Source organism: Diadema setosum, chromosome 21 (assembly GCF_964275005.1).
Source record: "Diadema setosum chromosome 21, eeDiaSeto1, whole genome shotgun sequence".
Taxonomy (NCBI): Eukaryota; Metazoa; Echinodermata; class Echinoidea; order Diadematoida; family Diadematidae; genus Diadema; species Diadema setosum.
Window position 1 is genome coordinate 12,564,663 of NC_092705.1, and position 18,865 is coordinate 12,583,527.

At 37.9% G+C, this 18,865-nt stretch overlaps 1 protein-coding gene across 2 annotated transcripts in view; it reads left to right on the forward strand.

The window, feature by feature from the left end:
* Positions 1 to 8,623, forward strand: part of LOC140244648 (uncharacterized) — a 29,139-nt gene extending 20,516 nt beyond the window's left edge. The window contains exon 8 of one of the 2 annotated variants that reach the window (XM_072324268.1): positions 639 to 8,623. In XM_072324268.1, the coding sequence (XP_072180369.1) occupies positions 639 to 5,396 (4,758 nt within the window). In that variant the 3' untranslated portion in view covers positions 5,397 to 8,623. The remainder of the gene's footprint in view (positions 1 to 638) is intronic. The other variant, XM_072324269.1, reaches the window with a different exon arrangement.
* The last annotated feature ends 10,242 nt before the right edge of the window (positions 8,624 to 18,865 follow it).

The window sequence follows — 18,865 nt, forward strand, 5'->3', positions numbered from 1 at the left end:
TTGGGGAATTTGGTGGCCGTTCACCATTTTTTACTGGCCCTTGGCCACCAGGCAGGCTATCGCTAATGTCAAGTCCTATCATCTTGTGTAAGGAAGATTTGTCAATCATTCATGTGTATTTTTTTTTTATTTAACAACAAAAAAATCTTAAGTGGATGATACAATGTAAAACTTTTACTGAAAGATGGTTTCCTTGTTCCTTTTCTGCGCGTTGTGAACTCCAACGACATTTGGCATCTGAAACATCCTGCCCTCTGCCGCCTCCTGACCATACTGTAACAACAACAACCTCCATTTGATCTGTGTGGACATCACCAACAAAATGCAAATGATCAACCTGTTGCATGTCTGATTCATGGGCAATTGCCTTCCTGTAAGTATGATTCTTTGATGTATTTTTTTCTTATTTTAATCCAAACTTTTTTTCTTGCAATGTTTTTTGGTCTGTCCATCCCTTTCAAACATGGGTGCAATGAATCTTTCCATCACTTTCTATGTTTTCTACCTTCTCTGATATGATATTCTGCATAAAAATGAATCTTGTTAATTGTGTATTTGTATTCATTTTTTGCCACTGTCGTGACTTGTCATACCATTTGATTGAAATTTTTCTCACCTACATGGAAACATTTGACTAGAAGAAAGCACAAAGTGATGATGAGGATGATGATAATGATGATGTTGAGGTTTCAAGCTCTTCTGAGGAATCCCCAGAGGAGCATATGTCTGCTAAGCAACTCCGAGATATGTTAGATGCTGATGATGGTAAGGCATTGGCAAAGAAGAAGAAAAAGAAGAGCAAGGGCATGAAAGAGGTAGATGGAAAAGGAGACAAAAAAATTCGAAAAGAGAAAAAGAAGACAAAGAAGAGGAAGAAGCAGGTTGAAAGTGTTTCTCCACGTGGTAAAGTTGCACCCAGGAAAAAGGAAGTGTCAAGAACTGAGTCCAGTGACTCTGACAGTGCTTCCTCATATGCAAGTCCTGAGCAGCAGGACAAAAAGACCCCCAAGTCCAGCAAAGTCAGTAAGTCTGAAGAGCTAAAGAGGACGGAGAAGACGAGAGTGGCTAGTAGGAAGCGTTCAAGGCAGGAGACCGCTTCGCCAGTGAGGAAAAGCCGTAGCAAGACCAGGAGAGCTGACCTTGTCCGCAGAAGTGTGTCTGATTCTTCCACGATGTCATCAACGGATGACGAGAAGGTCAGTACAAAAGAGTCGAAAAAGAGGAAAGGCAGAGAAAAGAGATCTCTGAACAAACATAACTCCAAGAGAAACAGAGATGAGTCAGATACGTTTTCAAGTGGCTCCTCGTCTTCCCCTGAAAATGCCAAAAGTGCAAACAAGAAGCATCAGAAGAAAAAAGGGTCAACCAAAGATGCGTCAGTAGAGAAAAGGAGGAAAGCAAAGGACACGGATGTGTCCTCATCTTCAAACTCAAACGAAACATCTGAATCACTCTCGCCATCTCCCAAGCGAAAAAAGACAAAACATTCTAAACAGACCAAGAAAAAGGTCAAGAAAAATTTGAAGAGCTTGAAGAAGAGAAACGAAAGTGCCTCAGAAACATCCTCTGGACAAGACACTGATGCAGAAGAGGTGTCAGTAAAACGAAAAGGTCACAAGAAAAAGAAAAAGAACAAGAAAAAGAAGAAACAGGCAAGGTCTCCTTCTGTATCTGTTGCATCTGGTGAAAGCTCAGAGTCTCTTGAGAGAAAAACATCTGTGGACACAAGAACACAGAAAAGAAGAGAAAAACATAAATCAAGAGATTTAACAGATGAATCACTGTCACCACCCTCTGATAGTTCTATGTCACCCCAAAAGGTTAAGCACAGCAAAGAGGGGAAACGGAAGTCAAAGAGGGCTGAACAGTCATCACCAATTAGTGAAAAATCTAAGAGAAGATCAAGATCTGTTTCTTCAGGTAACCAAGACGTATCATATGAAAAGATCCAAGAATATAGTATGAGTGAAGTCAAACTAGGCAAGAAGCGTTCCAAATCCAGTGATATGTATGCACTGAGTCTGCAAGAGCACTCCAAAAGAAAGTCATCACCAGATCCCGAAACTAAATCACTCAAAGGGCAGAAGAAAAAACATTCCAAGCATTCCAAGCATTCTTCTGATTCCGGGTCAGAGAAGCAGGATGGTAAAGTTGACAAGATCACAGAATATCAGCAATCACTCTCACCAGGCAAAGACAAGTCCAAAAACAAAGAAAAGAAGAGCAAATCCAAAGAGGATGAAGTGAAACATGAATATAAGAGAAGTGGCAGCAGGAGTGAACATTTGGAAAACAAATCAGATAGGTCACACCACTCAACAGAGAGGCATTCACCGAAGGATAAAGCAGAGGACAAAAAGAAGCGGAAATCTGGGAGTGTTTCATCAAGATCGAAATCATCTTCTCCGGTTAGGAAGGTTGACAAGACAAACAAAGGTGTTGAATCAGAGAGTGTACATAAAAGCAGGGATGGCATCCATGAAAGCAAACAAAAAAGGTCCAGGGTGTCTAGGTCTAAATCTCCCAAATCTAAAGAGCAGGAGTCCCCGAATCATGAAACACCGGCCAGGGACAGAAAAAGGAAACGGGATGAGTCTTCCAAAATGCCACCAGTGTCCCCAGGACGGACGAGGTCTGAAAGAACATCAAAGGACTCAGGAGAGACAGAGGTATCTGAAAAACAGCACAGAAGAGATTCCAGAGAGAAAGCAGAAATTAAGGAGAGATCAGCATCATCAGAGAAAAGTAGAAGCCGATCACAATCTGCTGATAAAAAGGCATCACATTCACCACGCGACAGGAAGAGAAGGGACAGTAGGCGTAGTCCATCTCCCGTCGGTGAGAGCAGCCGTCCGAGTTCACGGGAAGAGAGGGGTGTCAGTAGAAGGTCTAGAAATTCTAGGAGCTCTTCAGTTGATCAAGCAGAGAGGCGTCGGCAGTCAAGAGCAGATGACAGAAGAGAGTCAGAAAGGAAGAGGTCAATAGGCAGTGAAAGGAGTAAAAGTCGAGAGCGTGACAGGGATGCGGCAAAGGGAGAAGCCAACAGGGGAAGTGCTAAAGAGAGACGTTATTCTGACGAAAGGAATCGTGGAAGATCTGAAGATAGGGACAGGCGGAGATCAAATGATAGCAAAGGTAGAGACTTCGATGAAGGACGAAGGTCGTTGGATGATATGTCCAATGACAGGGACAAAGTGAGAGATGAAAGGGATAGGGATAGGAAGAAATCAGATCAGGAAAGGCACAAAACAGAGAGATCCAATGAAAGAAGAGGGCAGTCTAGAGACGGGGAAGTGAAGTCAAAGGACACCACAGAATCAAAGAAAAGAGAGAAGCCTGAGGAAAGAGACTCCAAAACTACTGAAAAGAGTGCAGACAAGAAAAGCAGTGGGAGCAGAGGAACGTCACTTGAGAAACAAACTTCGAAAGAAGGTACAGCAGTGGCGGTTTCTGAAATTCCAGTTCCTCCCGATAATGAAGTGAAACATCCCACCAAGAAAGATCTGACACCAATACAATATGTTACTTCAGGCTCGTGTAAGGATGAAATCATTAAGGTGAAGAGCAAGTGGGACACTGACAGTGAAGATGACGACGATGCTTCTGGAAATGTCCAGGGCAGAAAAAGAGGGGGTGGGGGAGGAAGAGGAGGAGCCCTAAGTAGTCATGGATCCCAGAATCAATCCTCTCAATTCACAGGTCTTGCCAGTAATTATGGCCAGGGTTCAGGAGGGTATCGGAGACATGACAATTACCATTGTGATCAAAAGGGGACACCTCCCACAATAATCAGCAACCTGTTTCAAGTAGGAGAAATCGGTGAAAGTCTACGCTGCATGGGATGTTTCTGTTCCCACTTTTACAATGCTCCTCTTCGACTAAGAGGGGGTTCTGCAGCTTCTCCACCCAAACTGGAGCCAGACCAGATGGATTCAGACTTGTCATGCAGCTCAAACGGTGCAGCTGATTCGGACAACGAATTGACGGCAGATCATATTGAGGGGCAGGCTAAGGGAGAGAATTACAGGTCACTATCTTCGTCAAGTGACAGAAGTTCAGTTAGCAAGAAGCGACTCAGACGTTCATCTAGGAGTCGCAGCAGGGAATCATCCAGAAGTCATAGTGACAAATCTGAGAGGAGTTCTGATGACACTTCTTCATCATCAAGAAGCAGTTCAAGATCTTCATCAAGGTCTTCATTCTCTGATGATTCTTCGAGTAGGAGCAGCAGCAGTAGCAGAAGTTCCGGGAGCCATTCTTCAACGACGTCATCACGCGCTTCATCCCCACATGTTGAGGCAAGCTGTGATTCCATGCCAAGTCGAAAAGAAATGTCTGATTCTCACTCCTCCAACTCAGATTCCGGCAGTGACGGTGCCTATGCACTGTTTGATAGTTGGGAGGATTACATGGATAGTAAGGGACATTACGTTGCTAAAGAGTTGTCACGTGAGCAAAGTCATGACTCACAATTGCATGACAAGGGGAAAACAAAAACAGCACCTCGAGAAACAAATGCAGGGAAGCAAGGAAGGGAGGGATCTGGTCAAGAAACACTAGACAGCAGTAGCCCAAAGGAACTACATCAACAAGAAAAGCAGAACACTGCCAGAGGTACTAAACACATACACAACAGGAGAGATGACCATGAGGAATCACGTTTGAGTGAAGGAGAGCCCATGAAACATTCAACTGATGATAGAGAAAGACCCACCAGTCGTACCTCAACCGTTGCTGATAATGATAAAAGGGGTAGAAATGTTCCTGCAAACCCCTTAAAGCGGTGCCATGAAGACACCAGGGCTTTTCATCACACATCCTCTCGTGCTAGGAGGAAAGATGACAGCGACTATAACCCAGAGAAAAGTGGTTACAGTGACAGATACATGGCTAGAACTGAAAGAGAGAGAGAATTCTATCAGGAACAGCGCCCTGGGCATTATCCACAGTACCCATCCACAGAAGATCGAAGCAGCAAGGGTAGGAGTGAAGGAGAGTATCACTCAGAGAGAAGTTATCACAGAGACAGATACATGGGCAGAACTGAAAGAGAGAGTGAATACCATCGAGAACGCAGCTCTGGGCGCCATTCAGAGTATCACTCCAGAGAAGACCGAGGCTACTACAGACACTCCAGGTATCATGGAGGCAGTCATGACACAACAAGGCACAGGAGGTACTATGAGAGCCAGAGGGGAGGGAGGAGGGAGCGGTTTTGGAAGAGGGCTGACGATGACTGGGGCAGAGGGGTCAAAGAGGTCAAGGAGAGTTGTGTGTTTTTTGGTCTCGTTACTCAGTCAAGAGACAGCCTCATCTCACAGCTGTACGATTTATCCCCCAAGAACTCGGAACCACTGTCTCAAAGTTGTCACAAGTGTCGCCAGTGGTGGCTTTGACGCAAAATCAATAATAGAAGTTCAATTTGACACTATGAATGTTTGCTTGTTATCGACTTCATAATTTGGTTGTACATGTATTCTTTTATGGATTTCCCACTTGCATGAAATATAAGCTTATTATTATCAGAGCTCTGCAAAGGACTTTAACACACTCTACAAGGTCCAGAGAATTGAACTCCCACTGATACTTTATCAGTCATGTGTTTTGCCCCAAACAGTAAGTTGTTATGTCTGTTCATTCTGGGAAAAACAAGTTCGGGTGATTTGCATGCATCAAAGGTTTTTCACGTAGCTCACAACCTGCATGCAAGAAAATGCATTGGAACAGTCACCACATGCCTTGGGTTATATGGGCCATTTGGAGTACCCAGTGGATACTGTGCAAAGTCATCTGGTGTAAGGCAATACCTTATGCAGGGCTTGACATTAGCAGTAGTGCCGTGACCCCGGGCCACTAAGAATTGATGTTGGGCCACCAAATTTTCCAAAAGTTTATTTTTGGGTGTCCTGGTCTGGCATCTAAGATTCAAAATGAATTGTTATATTTCCTTTTATTTGGGGTTAATACATTTCTTTTTCGGGCGACCAACATTTGGTATTAGAAGATTCAAGTCCGGAACGGGCCACCAGGGAAAAAACGGTAGTGTCATGCCCTGCCTTGTATCAGTAGAAACTCTTTTCTGCAGCCCTGCTATTAAAGGCAATTTCCTCTGTCTCTATTTGCTGTTGGTTGCTGATGTTATAGAATACTGTAGAAATTAACGAAGGACTTTTTTTTAACCAAGTTCCCACTGAATCAAGAAAGAAGTAAAGTTTCACTGGCAACATTCCATGATTGTTTCTAGAAGCCTAGTTTGTCAGGAAGTGAAATACCTTTTTACGACCTTTGGGCACATGACTGACATATGTACTTGAACTTTTTTGATACTGTATATGGTAGAAAAAAGTGAGTAATGTGCAGAATACCTTATCATGCTCAATAGAAATCCAAATGATATCTGGGATTGCTGTTGGTTGTACCTATTGGATGCAATGTTGTTATTTTATTTCATACAGATAGAGGTTGTTTGTGCAAGGTAATCATGTTTCTGTGAGCAATAATTTACTGTCTTTTTCTATGTTTATTCTTTATATTGAGATAACTCACTATGTTACATATTAAAAATATGTAAATGTGAAGTCCATGTCTGCACAAATTCATTTTGAAGATTTGCCAACTAGCTGTATTTGTTTTTTGTAAGGCTGGCATGAATGCAGAGTTTGCTAAGGTGTGAACACAATACAATGGTTGTGACATTGGTCCATTGTGTCTATATCTGCCAGAGGTTTCATGTCATTGCATTGTGAATGTGTCAAATAATAAGCAAATATGTTGGTGCCACCAGTCATATGCTGTGTATCTCAGCTAAAATAAGTAATATGTGATACATGTAGTAATAATTTGGTGTTTTCATATCTTTACCTTTTAAGTGGTACCTTAGGAACTTTGATTTGTAATTCTTGTACAATGTACTGACTCTATAGTCACAGTTGAAAACTGTGTCTCTCGACTGTCTTTAATCTTTATTTTTTAGGCGTCTGTATCTCCATTAACATTTTCTTGTATGTTTGAGGCATTATGAAGGGCATGTATTGATGCTCATTACATTGTCATTTGACCACTGATGCAACCTTTGTAAAATTGTACTTTATTTTCAGACACCTGTCAGAGAGATTTGTTTGTCTGTCACCCATTTGTTTTCAATGTACCAGGTATGCGTTTTTCCTACAGCCATATTTGAATAGCACAGAAGCTCTTTCAAGGAGCTTACCTAGTGTCTGATAGACACCGTCAGAAACACTCATGGCGGAATAATTATGTTGGTGTTCACTGCCGCAGGAGAAGGCTGTAATGTCTTCATGCATAATGCCGATGTACACTGTAGATTTTACTTCCAATCCACAGAGGCATATATTATGAGGGACTTCAAGGCTTTTAGCCTGAGATCAACTGTAAATCAGTTCCATGGTTGTTCTTGCAAGCTTAGCACATGATTAATGTACACTTTAGCCATTTCAAAGAATATGATTATAATGACTTTCATGTCAAGTGCACAACCTTCAATTATTATGGTCATGGAATTTTGCCCTCTCTTGTTATTCACTTCACGTTCTTGATACTTCAACAAACTCACATGCCTGTATTTCTCTCATCAGACTTCAAGCAAACTTTCAAGCTTTCAGAAAAGTAGCAAAATCTGTGTGATAGAATTTCTCCTCATGGTTCATTTTTTTTTTGACCTGGCAAAGGTATTTTAAAGAAACAGGTTGAAGAATTTTTCCCAAAAAATGTCATTACATGATCTTGCTCATATTACACATTGAAGTGAATAAATGCTACTCTCAAGTGAAAGTCAAGTATATTTCAAAGTATGGTTGGTAGTGTAAATGATGTGTCATATACTCAGTACACTTTGTATTCAAAAACAAGCCATCTGTCTGCTATCTTGGTCATTACAATGAGGCCTGATCCTGCCATGAAGCACTACAGTAAGATCCCCTGGCATTCATAGAGTTAAAGCACCGAATTGAATTACAGTGAATTCAACAGAGTTAAGCTCCAAAGTACTGCTGCTAGAGCATGATTTGCGAGTTTGTGACAACTTTTGATTTTCAGTTTTTATTTTTGTTTCTTTTATGACGTCATTTCAACATTTCTTGTCGCACTTCCATGCCTTCACTTCAGTATGTTCTAAAGTTGCAAGCTTGTCAGCTGTCCTTCTCATTTTCTTTCCTTTTCAGAATGTAAATTTGCAGATAAAAATTATTCCATTTGACTTACTTTGGTGAGAAGTATGTAGCAAGGATTTCTGATTTCATCACAAAGTGACAATCTTATAATTCAATTCAATGACCAATTCAAATGAAATTTTATTTTCAATTAACGCATGTTTGTTATCGACACAGAATCAAACGAAATTTATGCTCCTGCTAAGTCTGTCTTAATAAATTACATGTATGCTACTTTAATCAATGCTATGTCAAATCGACAGTCCTGTATCTCACACTAGACAGTGGAAAAGGAAATATAAATGTAAATATACCAGTTTTGTTTATGTCTGTCAGTTGTTCACGCTAAGGTTGGGTTGACAGACGTATGCCAATGTGTCCTGTGGATCTATTGTACAAATAACGAGTGTTACAGTAATGGCGAGGTATTAAATGACTTAATTTCTTAACTCAAACTCGCCGTTTAGCAAGTGTTTTCATTGTCTGTCTTTGCGAGATGTCTTTCTGGTATTTCAAATCCTGGAAAGCTAGCTGTGTTGGCATGATGTTTTATGTTGAGAAAGCTGAAGAACAAGACACATTTTGAGTATCGCGTATTGATAAACAGAGAGTACATGTACGTTAACTCGTGTGTGTGTGTGTGTGTGTGTGTGTGTGTTTGTCTGTGTGTGTGTTACATGTGTGTGTGTGTGTGCAGGGAGGTGAGTCGTCTCACCTTTCTGGTGTGTGACAGAAAGAGAAAGAACAATAAAGAGGGAAAATGAACGTACTCTTGACTATTCCTCAAATTAATGCACCACACAATGAAGCTGTAAAATCATACTGTCAGAGCGGTGCAATTTTTTTATTTCAATCAGGTATCAAGTAAGGAAGTTATTGAACTTATTAGGAGTGCTGCGGACTCCCGTTATAACGAAGTCCTCGGGACCGGCAGTTTTCGTCCGTTATATCGAAGAAATCTCGTTATAACCGAACAAATACACAATTAAGATACACAGAGCGGATAATGTCAGAATTTTTACTTCGTTGTAACCGGCATTTCGTTATAACCATGTTCGTTGTATCGGGAGTGCACTGTCATTACGTAACCTCAATCACTGGTTTGCGCAGATTGGACCTCCGAATGTACCTGGATGATAGAAAGGGGTTAAGGTTGGCAAACGGTTCTGCCTCCCTATTTCTCAGGACCTCGTTCTTGAAGATATCATGAGTGCTTCCGTGAGTGTGTATTCCCTTTCCCCTGGCGCCTCGACGTTGGGGGAGAAGCGAAGCGTTGAGTTCCTCTCGCGGCCAGAGAGCCCTCATCCACGGACGGTTGCACAAGGCTATTGACGCCATTGATTGGTTGGACTTGCTTGCACCCATTTACTCCACTGATCTCTACTCCGACGGGTATGTAGAGAGTAGGGTAGAGGGTCTAGAGCAGAGATGAGTGTTTTTTTTTTGTGTGTTTTTTTTTTTGCTTCCCCACCTCCACACGTTCAAACAAAATAGTCGTCTAAAATATAGCTGCCAAGGAGAATGGTGTATACTTTCCAATGCTTGCAGGTGTTATTTTGCTCTCCATGTCCATTAAACGCAAATACATGTCATATATATATATATATATATATATATATATATATACATGTATAATATTTTTGTATACATACATACTCATATCATATGTATATGGGCATTTCCGTGAGTTGTGCGACATGACCACCAAAATTTTACCCACATATTTCAGGACAACTGATGATCTTACTTTGTTAGCCATAGTTTGAAGTGTGTGAAACCAACTTTACATTTAAGAAAAGTTCTCTTTTGTGCATTTTCATACCTTTTGAAACCAGAAAGCATTTTTTGACCTAAAAATCCCTAAAAATGCATTTTTGTTGCTCTTTGCAATTATTTTTTATATTTGAGGCTCAAATCAAACTTTGTTTGGTTTTACAAATCAAAAATATATTAATCTAGCAGTAAATAAAGTGGAGACCTCGATATAAGATATTACTTCGGACACCAGCGTGCTCTTACATAGCTCGAGAAGCTGCTGTAACGTGAGTTACCGAAACATGAACTTTTTAACCTAGCAATTTTACTATGCCCAACTGAGACATGGTATTTTGGATTATCAAATGACTATGCAGCACACATCCAAGAAATATGATGGGACTTATAGTCTTTGCTTCAAATTCTCATAACAGAGGTCTTAAAATTGTAACGTGAGTTACCATGTAACGTGAGTTACCACAATGTAATGTGAGTTACCGACATGATTTTTCTTTAATACCAAGAAATGATATGAAGGTTGTAAGTAACCAATGAGTACATGATTACTGAACTCTTGTGGTCTATTTCCAGTAGATTGTTATTCTCTTGGTCTCTCTCTCTGTCACCAAACCAACTGGTCTACATGTACAATGTATTAATTACACATCACTTGTTCATCACATGTTAACTTCCGAAAGAAACTGTTCCATATTTACTATTTAATATTACAGTGCATGTATACTGATCTGTTACAAAAGTTGTTAAAAGACAATTCCAGGCTTTCAAGCAGGATAACGTAAAAAAGTAGGAATAAAGTAGGAACAAAATCTTTCAAAAAGTAGGAAAAAGTAGGACATGAGAGGAAAAAAGTAGGGCATTAAAGAAAAAAAGTAGGAATAAATGAGGACATGTGCAGGCTTTTTGGAGTAGTTTTCGTCAATACTCACCAGAACTCTTGATGTTACATGTAAATCTTAATTTGTACTCACAACCCTGCTGCCTCAGCCTCACTATTGCTCCTGGGAGAGCCTGAAAAATACAACAAAGGCTGACGTTCGTTAGAACAATGTCAGGTAACAAGCACAAATGCATGTTCAACCGTACAGTCAGTATGAATCTTGATCACTTATTACAATACTTACATAGAAAAGACATAATTTTGTGATTGACATGAACACCTACCATATATGTGATCCTGCATCGCAACACCAACAAAAAGTTGCCAAACATGGATTTTTAATTAAGAGCAGATTCTGAAAGAACAAACTTAAAGATGAAAATGATGTATATCTCGATTCAAATGGACTCTCCTAACCGATCCTAATATTGGAATGAAAGCACACACTCCGGAAAATGTGAACTGAGAAAAGGGGCTCCTGAAGTATAGCGTTTATTCAAGCGCTCAATCTTTATCAAGCCGTGCTAGCTGTGCAATGAATGGAACAAATAACAGAATGTTAACCACTGGAGCTACAACAATGAAGAGATTATCAGATTAAGCTGTGCATGCTTTATTAACACATTCTGTAGGTGATCAATGCCAACTTTCAAAGCAGAAGCATCGTCCTTTCTAAAGTTATTGGAGTTGAAAGTTAAAAGTATGGACAGGGTTTTTAAAGGGGAAGGCTAGTAACTGATCAGTGGGAATCAGTGGAAATGCTGGGAGATGATTGTTCCAATCCTTATGGGATTCATTCAAGAGTCCATTGTATATCTATTGTTGGGTGAAAATTATTTGCTTCAGAACGGTCTCATATTCAAGTAATGTGCAGATTAATGCTCCGTCACTGACCAGGGACGCTAACCTGGAAGCATTAAACTGCACATTACTTGAATATGAGACCATTCTGAAGCAAATCATTTTCACACAACATTAGATATACAATGAACTCTTGAATGAATCCCATAAGGATTGGAACAATCATCTCCCATCATTTCCACTGATTCCCACTGATCAGTTACTAGCCTTCCCCTTTAAGAAATGAAAAGATGACTATGAGAAACACCTAATCACATTATTCTACCAAAAAGTGCATGTTCCAGAAAAAAAAAACTGCTAAAAAACACAATTTCCTTTTCGTTTTATGATCCCAAACTTTATTATGATATATAAGAAGACTTGCCCTTTCAGAAAATATGAAAAACTCAAGACTGGCTGGATTGTCCCATATCATCTATTTTCAGTCCTAATACAAAATCAGTGCATGCGACTTTTTGTTGGTTTTGTGATGGACGGTCACATATCATCCCACAAAATATGACATAAACATTCCATGATGTGTAAGTTATACATTTATGCCAAAGATATGTTATACACTTCCATAATTAAAAGATGGCATCTTTTATCTACATTCATTTGAATGTTTTGAAGTTGTGAAGATACAGTGTTTCATTCCAAAATGTAAAAAAGATTGGAAATAAGGATATTTGACAAAAGCAATTTTAAAAAAGATGACACTTTTATCTACATTCATTTGAAGTTGTGGAGATATGTTTCCTTTAAAAGTGTGGATATAATGGATATAAGGATATAAGGATGTTTGACAAAGCTATTAAGTGATGCTCACAACAACTTAGTATGCTTTCAAGTTCCAGCTGAATGACCATGAGATAAGAAATATACTTACTTTCCAAGAGACTTTCAATTTCAAATACATGTAAGCACTTAACATGTGTTCAAACATTTCAAAATAACAGGATAATGTAAACTACTTATATGTAGCACTCAGTATTAGTCTCTGAGAGCATGGAGCTACTAACAGTAGCTCCATGCTGAGAGCATGTGTTATCATATTACATTTCTAGCAAGACATGCATGAAGAATGGGTTGTTTCATGACAGTGAGGCCTTATGAAGTGAAATTATATCTTTCCAAGAGACTTTCAATTTCAAATACATGTAAGCACTTAACATGTGTTCAAACAATTCAAAATAACAGGATAATTTAAACTGCTTATATGTAGCACTCAGTATTAGTCTCTGAGAGCATGTGTTATCATATTACATTTCTAGCAAGACATGCATGAAGAATGGGTTGTCTCATGACAGTGAGGCCTTACGAAGTGAAAGATCTACCAATGCATTGACATCTTTATTTTGCAAATCCTGGCCCACTACAAATCTACACACTCAGATACTGTGAGTTTATGGCACAGTGTCCACAACTGAATTTCAAGTGATATAGATTATCTTCATAATCATATGATATAGATGGAAACACAAGGCAAGCTCAATTTAAAACACTTAAACCAATAGAACACAAAATATCCAAAGAGAGAGAGAGAGAAAAAAAGTAAATACTTTACATTTCAGCATCAGGGAAATGTAGTATTCTTGCATGTAGAGTAACATAACACTGCAATATAACCAAATGACTCCACTTTACAAGATGTGAGGAGCATACATGTACATACTGCTTTTTGTTTCTCACTATCTGTAGTCTTACCGACTTTATAGGGAGCAAAAATGACTCTATTTTTTGATAATTTTCTGTAGATAACAAATAAATATGTTTTCATTTCTTTGGTGTTCTGTTGATGCTAGATTCCATCAATTCTTGAATTAGCTTACATTTGTTAATTTAGAAAGAGGTGTAGAAAATAATCATTCTGTACTTTCCAATGACTTACTACTGTTTGCAATATTTGCCACATTTACTGGAGATAGTTAATAGTTCTTTACATTCAACTGTTTTTTCAGCTCATCATGACCCTTTTTGTTGAATACACATACAGCTATTTGACCTTTTCAAGAAGATTCTCCATTTTGCAATCATTCCAGGCACTTTTAAGTTCATTCAACATTGTTGAAATCAAACTTCTTCATATATTTTGAGAATATTACATCCTTCCGCCTTTGAAATTTTGCATGATTGAGATTCTGCTTTTCATTCTCCAGATATTTTGCTGGCTTAGTATTTCAGCATGTTAATCTTATAAACTACTCTTTGCAAGATCTGGAGAATAAATAAACAGTGACTGTCATTATTATTTTAGTCCTTGCTAGCTTCTCTGATTTCTCTGGTTGTTTGAGAGCAAATACACTCTAGAAAATCTGTATATTTACCATGCAGTTCCCATTCCCCCCCCCCCTTAAATACAGTGTATTTGTGCCCTTTCAATTTTGATACTCTCCACTGTTCTGTTGGTTTTCACCTTCAACTTACAGTTTTGTATGTTGACACAATTGGCATACACATCCATCCATTCACTTTTTTCTTCTTTAAAAAGTTTCCCTGTCTCACATTTTACCAAGACTCTTTCAGACGGTTCAATATTTTGGATATGTCACTTCAAATGACTCATCACACTTTGACTACTTTCATTACGAGATTTCTGTTCTACCATTTTCTCACATCTTGTTCAAACTAGCTGGGTAATAAAAAGATGTTCAGCGTTAACTAAAATTTGCAAGATCTGTGGAATAAAAAGACATCATGGCTTTTACTTTTTCTGCAAGTTGTTTCCTCCAAACTTAACAAACTGTTCTTGGCGATTCAACTTAAAACATCCACACACTTGCTCTTATTTGTGGAATATGCATTCATTATCTTTCCTAAATGCTCTAGATGGTTTTTCTCTCTACATATTCCTGATAGTTTGTAAGTGTCGTCAGGAAGTGAACTTCAAAGTCTCATGGTTTAAACTTCAATCAATCTTTAAACGTTACTGAATTATTATTTTTGTGTTCGTTTTCTGTGAAGTTCCTCCATTTCCTACTTTCTTTTAAGTTCTTCGAGGTAATGTATATGTCTTACCTATGATGCAATTCAACCTCTTAAACAATACTTGCAAGATGTATACACGCCATCAACTTTTAAGATTGTCCATAAAGAGGTTTCTGCTCTATTAGTCTTTATCTTTCACGATGGCTAAGTAATTACTGTTGTTCTCACTCCTTGTTAACAATTTGTGGGATCTGTTAATTAAACATTTCTTTTTTGTTCATCTGATTTTTCAGCAACTAACTTTCCTCAGCTGTTTACCTTCAGATGAATTAAGGTTTTTAGTAGTCATATCTACCATCTGCCCATGATTCAAATAGATATCACAAGTCATATGTCTCATGTTAAAGGTCCAGTTTACCTTTGGGAGCAGTGCTTTTGATTTAGCCTCAGTAATATGCAAGTTTCATACAAATGGGTCCCTACCAATCCATGCTTTCTTGGGAATAACTCATCCTCACATCAACCAGATCTAGTTTCTGTGGTGAAACACTTACTTTTATATTAAGTTTTTCATATTGCAATCACTGTTAATTATTATCAAAACATATATTATTGAAGGATTTCAGGCAAAGGGGATCTGAAGGTGTCATTTCTTGTTTTGACATGACCTTTATGATTTACGTAGTAAACCATATTTTAGCAAAGGAAATTTCTGGTTTCTGAGGATTTGCATTCCAGCACATGCATTAGACATGATATGTTGAACTCTACATCCATTAAAACTGGCTGTAGGCAGCATTTTTCCCTCAGTTGTATTCTTTGGAAGTCACATGTCAAATTCTACTTTTAAGTATATGGCAAGCTTACCTGGTAATTTTGAGCGATGATGAGAGCTTATTGAGCGCTGCTCCAAGTCCTAGGCTGCAATATAAGTGGGATCAATCACATCTGCACAGGAGCAAAAAGTGAGGCTGGCAGCAGTCTTGTGGTTGATTGGTTTGTGTTATCCCTCTTTCATGCTGAAGAGGCTCTCCCCACCAGTAAGAATCTGCAACTAGAGTCTACTCATCATTTCTGAATATAAACTATTCAAGTACCGGGGAGCCTTGCACATTTTTTTTTTTTTTTTTTTGGCGGGATTTTTCACCAAAAAAGTAGGAAAAAGTAGGAAAAAGTAGGATTTTGAGCAAAAAAGTAGGAAAAGTAGGGACAGCAGTAAAAAAGTAGGAAAAAGTAGGAAAAGTAGGGCCACTTGAAAGCCTGCAATTCTTCTAAAGCTGCGTGGACCTTGTTCCAGCAAATTATCAAAATTTTGTGATAACTATTAATAGCCTCCTGATTGGGATAATCACTGCATGATTATTCTTGAAAAGTTTTTGTAATTCAAGTGATTACTATTTGACATTTCATAGTTTATACCTACCTATATAGACCAAAGCCATTGTTTATGAGGCTGAAACATTTACATGTATGAACAGAATTTTAAGATTGGAGCTCGCTTCCTGCTGTTTTTTCTGAGATTTTTGAGAACTGAACATTGTGAATTTGACACGCTTTTAAATGTGTTTTATACTATTCTACTCTGAGGTTTTAGCTATATTGTTGCAAAATCCTACAATGAAACTTTTCCATGTTTACTGTAATTTACTTTACATGCTGATCTATTACCAAAAACTTGTTGAATGTGAACCTCATTATCAGACATTTTCTTTAAGAGCTGGACAGTCATGTACAAAAATGTACCTTAAAGCAAACTATCAACATTTTGTGATATTAATAGTTAGCCTCCTGATCACAAAATATTTACTATTGATTCATGTTTTTCATTGGGATTTACTGCTTCAGTCTGCTTGATTACTCTAGAAGATACTGGTATACTTTTTACATATATGTACAATTTAAATAATGGGTACTTGACATTTCATAGACCAAAACCATTGTTTTTTAAGGCTTAAACATTAACTTATTATGAACATGTTTTATTAAACTGATCAATACTGGTAGCAGATAACTAAAATTTATCTGCAGTTTCTGTAATTCAATTCTAATTTCTGTACCAGTTTATTATAAGAATTTGTAAACAAATCAAACATACAAACAATTGATTATTGAGTAATTCAAACAATTATCAAATAATTGGAATATAAATTGCATTGTTTAAAAGTTAAAAGATTTATTGAAATATTCATTTCTGAACCTTTAAACTCTCCACAGACTACATGTACAGGTCTCTAGTCTCGTGACTCAGTGTATTAAATGGAATAGTTTATGGATGACTTGTTTTATCTAGATAGCCTGAAATCCATTTAGTAAAAAAAAACAAAAAAACAATCAAATCAAATTCTCAATCAAATCTTCAATTTCTGATGCATTTGTTAACTGGAAAAGAGTGTAATTTAATGAAATAGACTCTGTTTCATATCATTTTGTTGAATACAATTTTTGTCTCAGTACAAATGAAAGCTTGGAACACGACTCAATTAAAAATGAAATTTATCTTCAAGTTGGTATTCTAAACGTAAAGTTTCCTGGCTTTTGGTAATCTCATGGATAAAATGGGATTAATTACTGTCAGATCAATGTTCAAATCAATTTAGATTCTTTATTCATGGAGTTTGTTTGTGAAAAAAAGTTGTCTTGGTAAGTTTTCTTTGGATTATTAAGACAAAAAATCGTCTTGTGATCATGTGGACAAAGTGTAACGTGAGTTACCGTAACGTGAGTTACCGCTTCACATGACGATACCTGGAGAATGTAAGACAATTTGAATTTTTACCATACTCGGTGATGTATGTTGTTAGTCCATGACTTTGACACAATAGACTTTAAAGTCTCTCTGTTTCTTGTTTGAGGAAACTTTTGAATATAAGACATGCCAAATTTTTGCATGTCTAAATTATGTAACGTGAGTTACCAACATTTGTAGTGTTTTTTCTCATAGTTCTCATAAGAGTCTGTGGATGTAATGTTGCTGTGAGGTAGGATGGAGGTGCATGATACTCATTCACATATAGTAACTCATATCACTAATTAGGTTTTAAGGATATTGATCTCAACGACCTAATTTTGAGTTCAAAATGTAACGTGAGTTACCGTGGAAATGCCCATATACAAATATGTGTATATGTATAAATATATGAATATACACACACATATATATATATATATATATATATATATAGATTGATAAGATATAGATATGTGTGTGTGTTCACTCTGGAAGCATATACATGTACATGTATGAATAGATGGCTATATTATAATGTCCAACATCAATTTAATATACCTCGATACTTCGATATTCCCTGTACATTCCGATCACGCCGAGAGCCTTAATACAATGTATGAAGTGATTATTAGAGTGATAAGTGCATTAAGGAGATGGATGCTATTTTGCTACAGTTTATGGCAGTGTTGAAAGCAAAGTATACTGTAATATGCAAATCATTTAGTTTCATCGTCCAGGCCCAACACACAAATCGTTTTGGACACTTTGATGACCTAGCCAATGGTATACGGTACATGTCCTTTCTCGAAAGATGCGGCAACTTCACACGTTTGGATGGGCTAGGAAGACGGCTATAAATTAACAAAGATATTGCTTGTACATAGAAGTCAGTTACCGATGCTAATTATGCCTCCGCCACGAAGTGGTGCCGGAGGCATTATGTTTTCGGGTTGTCCGTCCGTCCGTCCGTCCGTCCGTCCTTCCGTCCGTCCGTAATGAATTTTGTGGACAAGGTAACTATCAAAACCTGTTGAGGTATCCTAATGAAACTTGGCATGTATGTGTATTAGGGGGTGAAGTTGTGCCTATCAACTTTTGGGTGCACATGCTCAAGGTCAAAGGTCAAAAGGTCAAGGTCAAATACATAAAATTTCACTTTTTCCACCATATCTATTGAATGCCTGAAGATATTTTCTTGAAACTTAGTGTATACATGTATTACCCAATTAATATTCTCTGGTGAAAGTTTGCGTCATGAGGTCAAAGGTCAAAGGTCAAAAGGTCAGGGTCAAATACATGAAATTTCACTATTTTCGCCATATCTATTGAATGCCTGAAGATATTTTCTTGAAACTTAGTGTATACATGTATTACCCAATTAAGATTCTCTGGTGAAAGTTTGGGTCTTGAGGTCAAAGGTCAAGTAATATCAAAACTTTTTTTTTTTCTCCGTGCCTTGGAAAATTGTTCAAGGTATCTTCATGGAACATAGTATGTACATGTACTGACTGGAAGTGATTATCTAGAGAATGTAGGGTTCATGGGGTC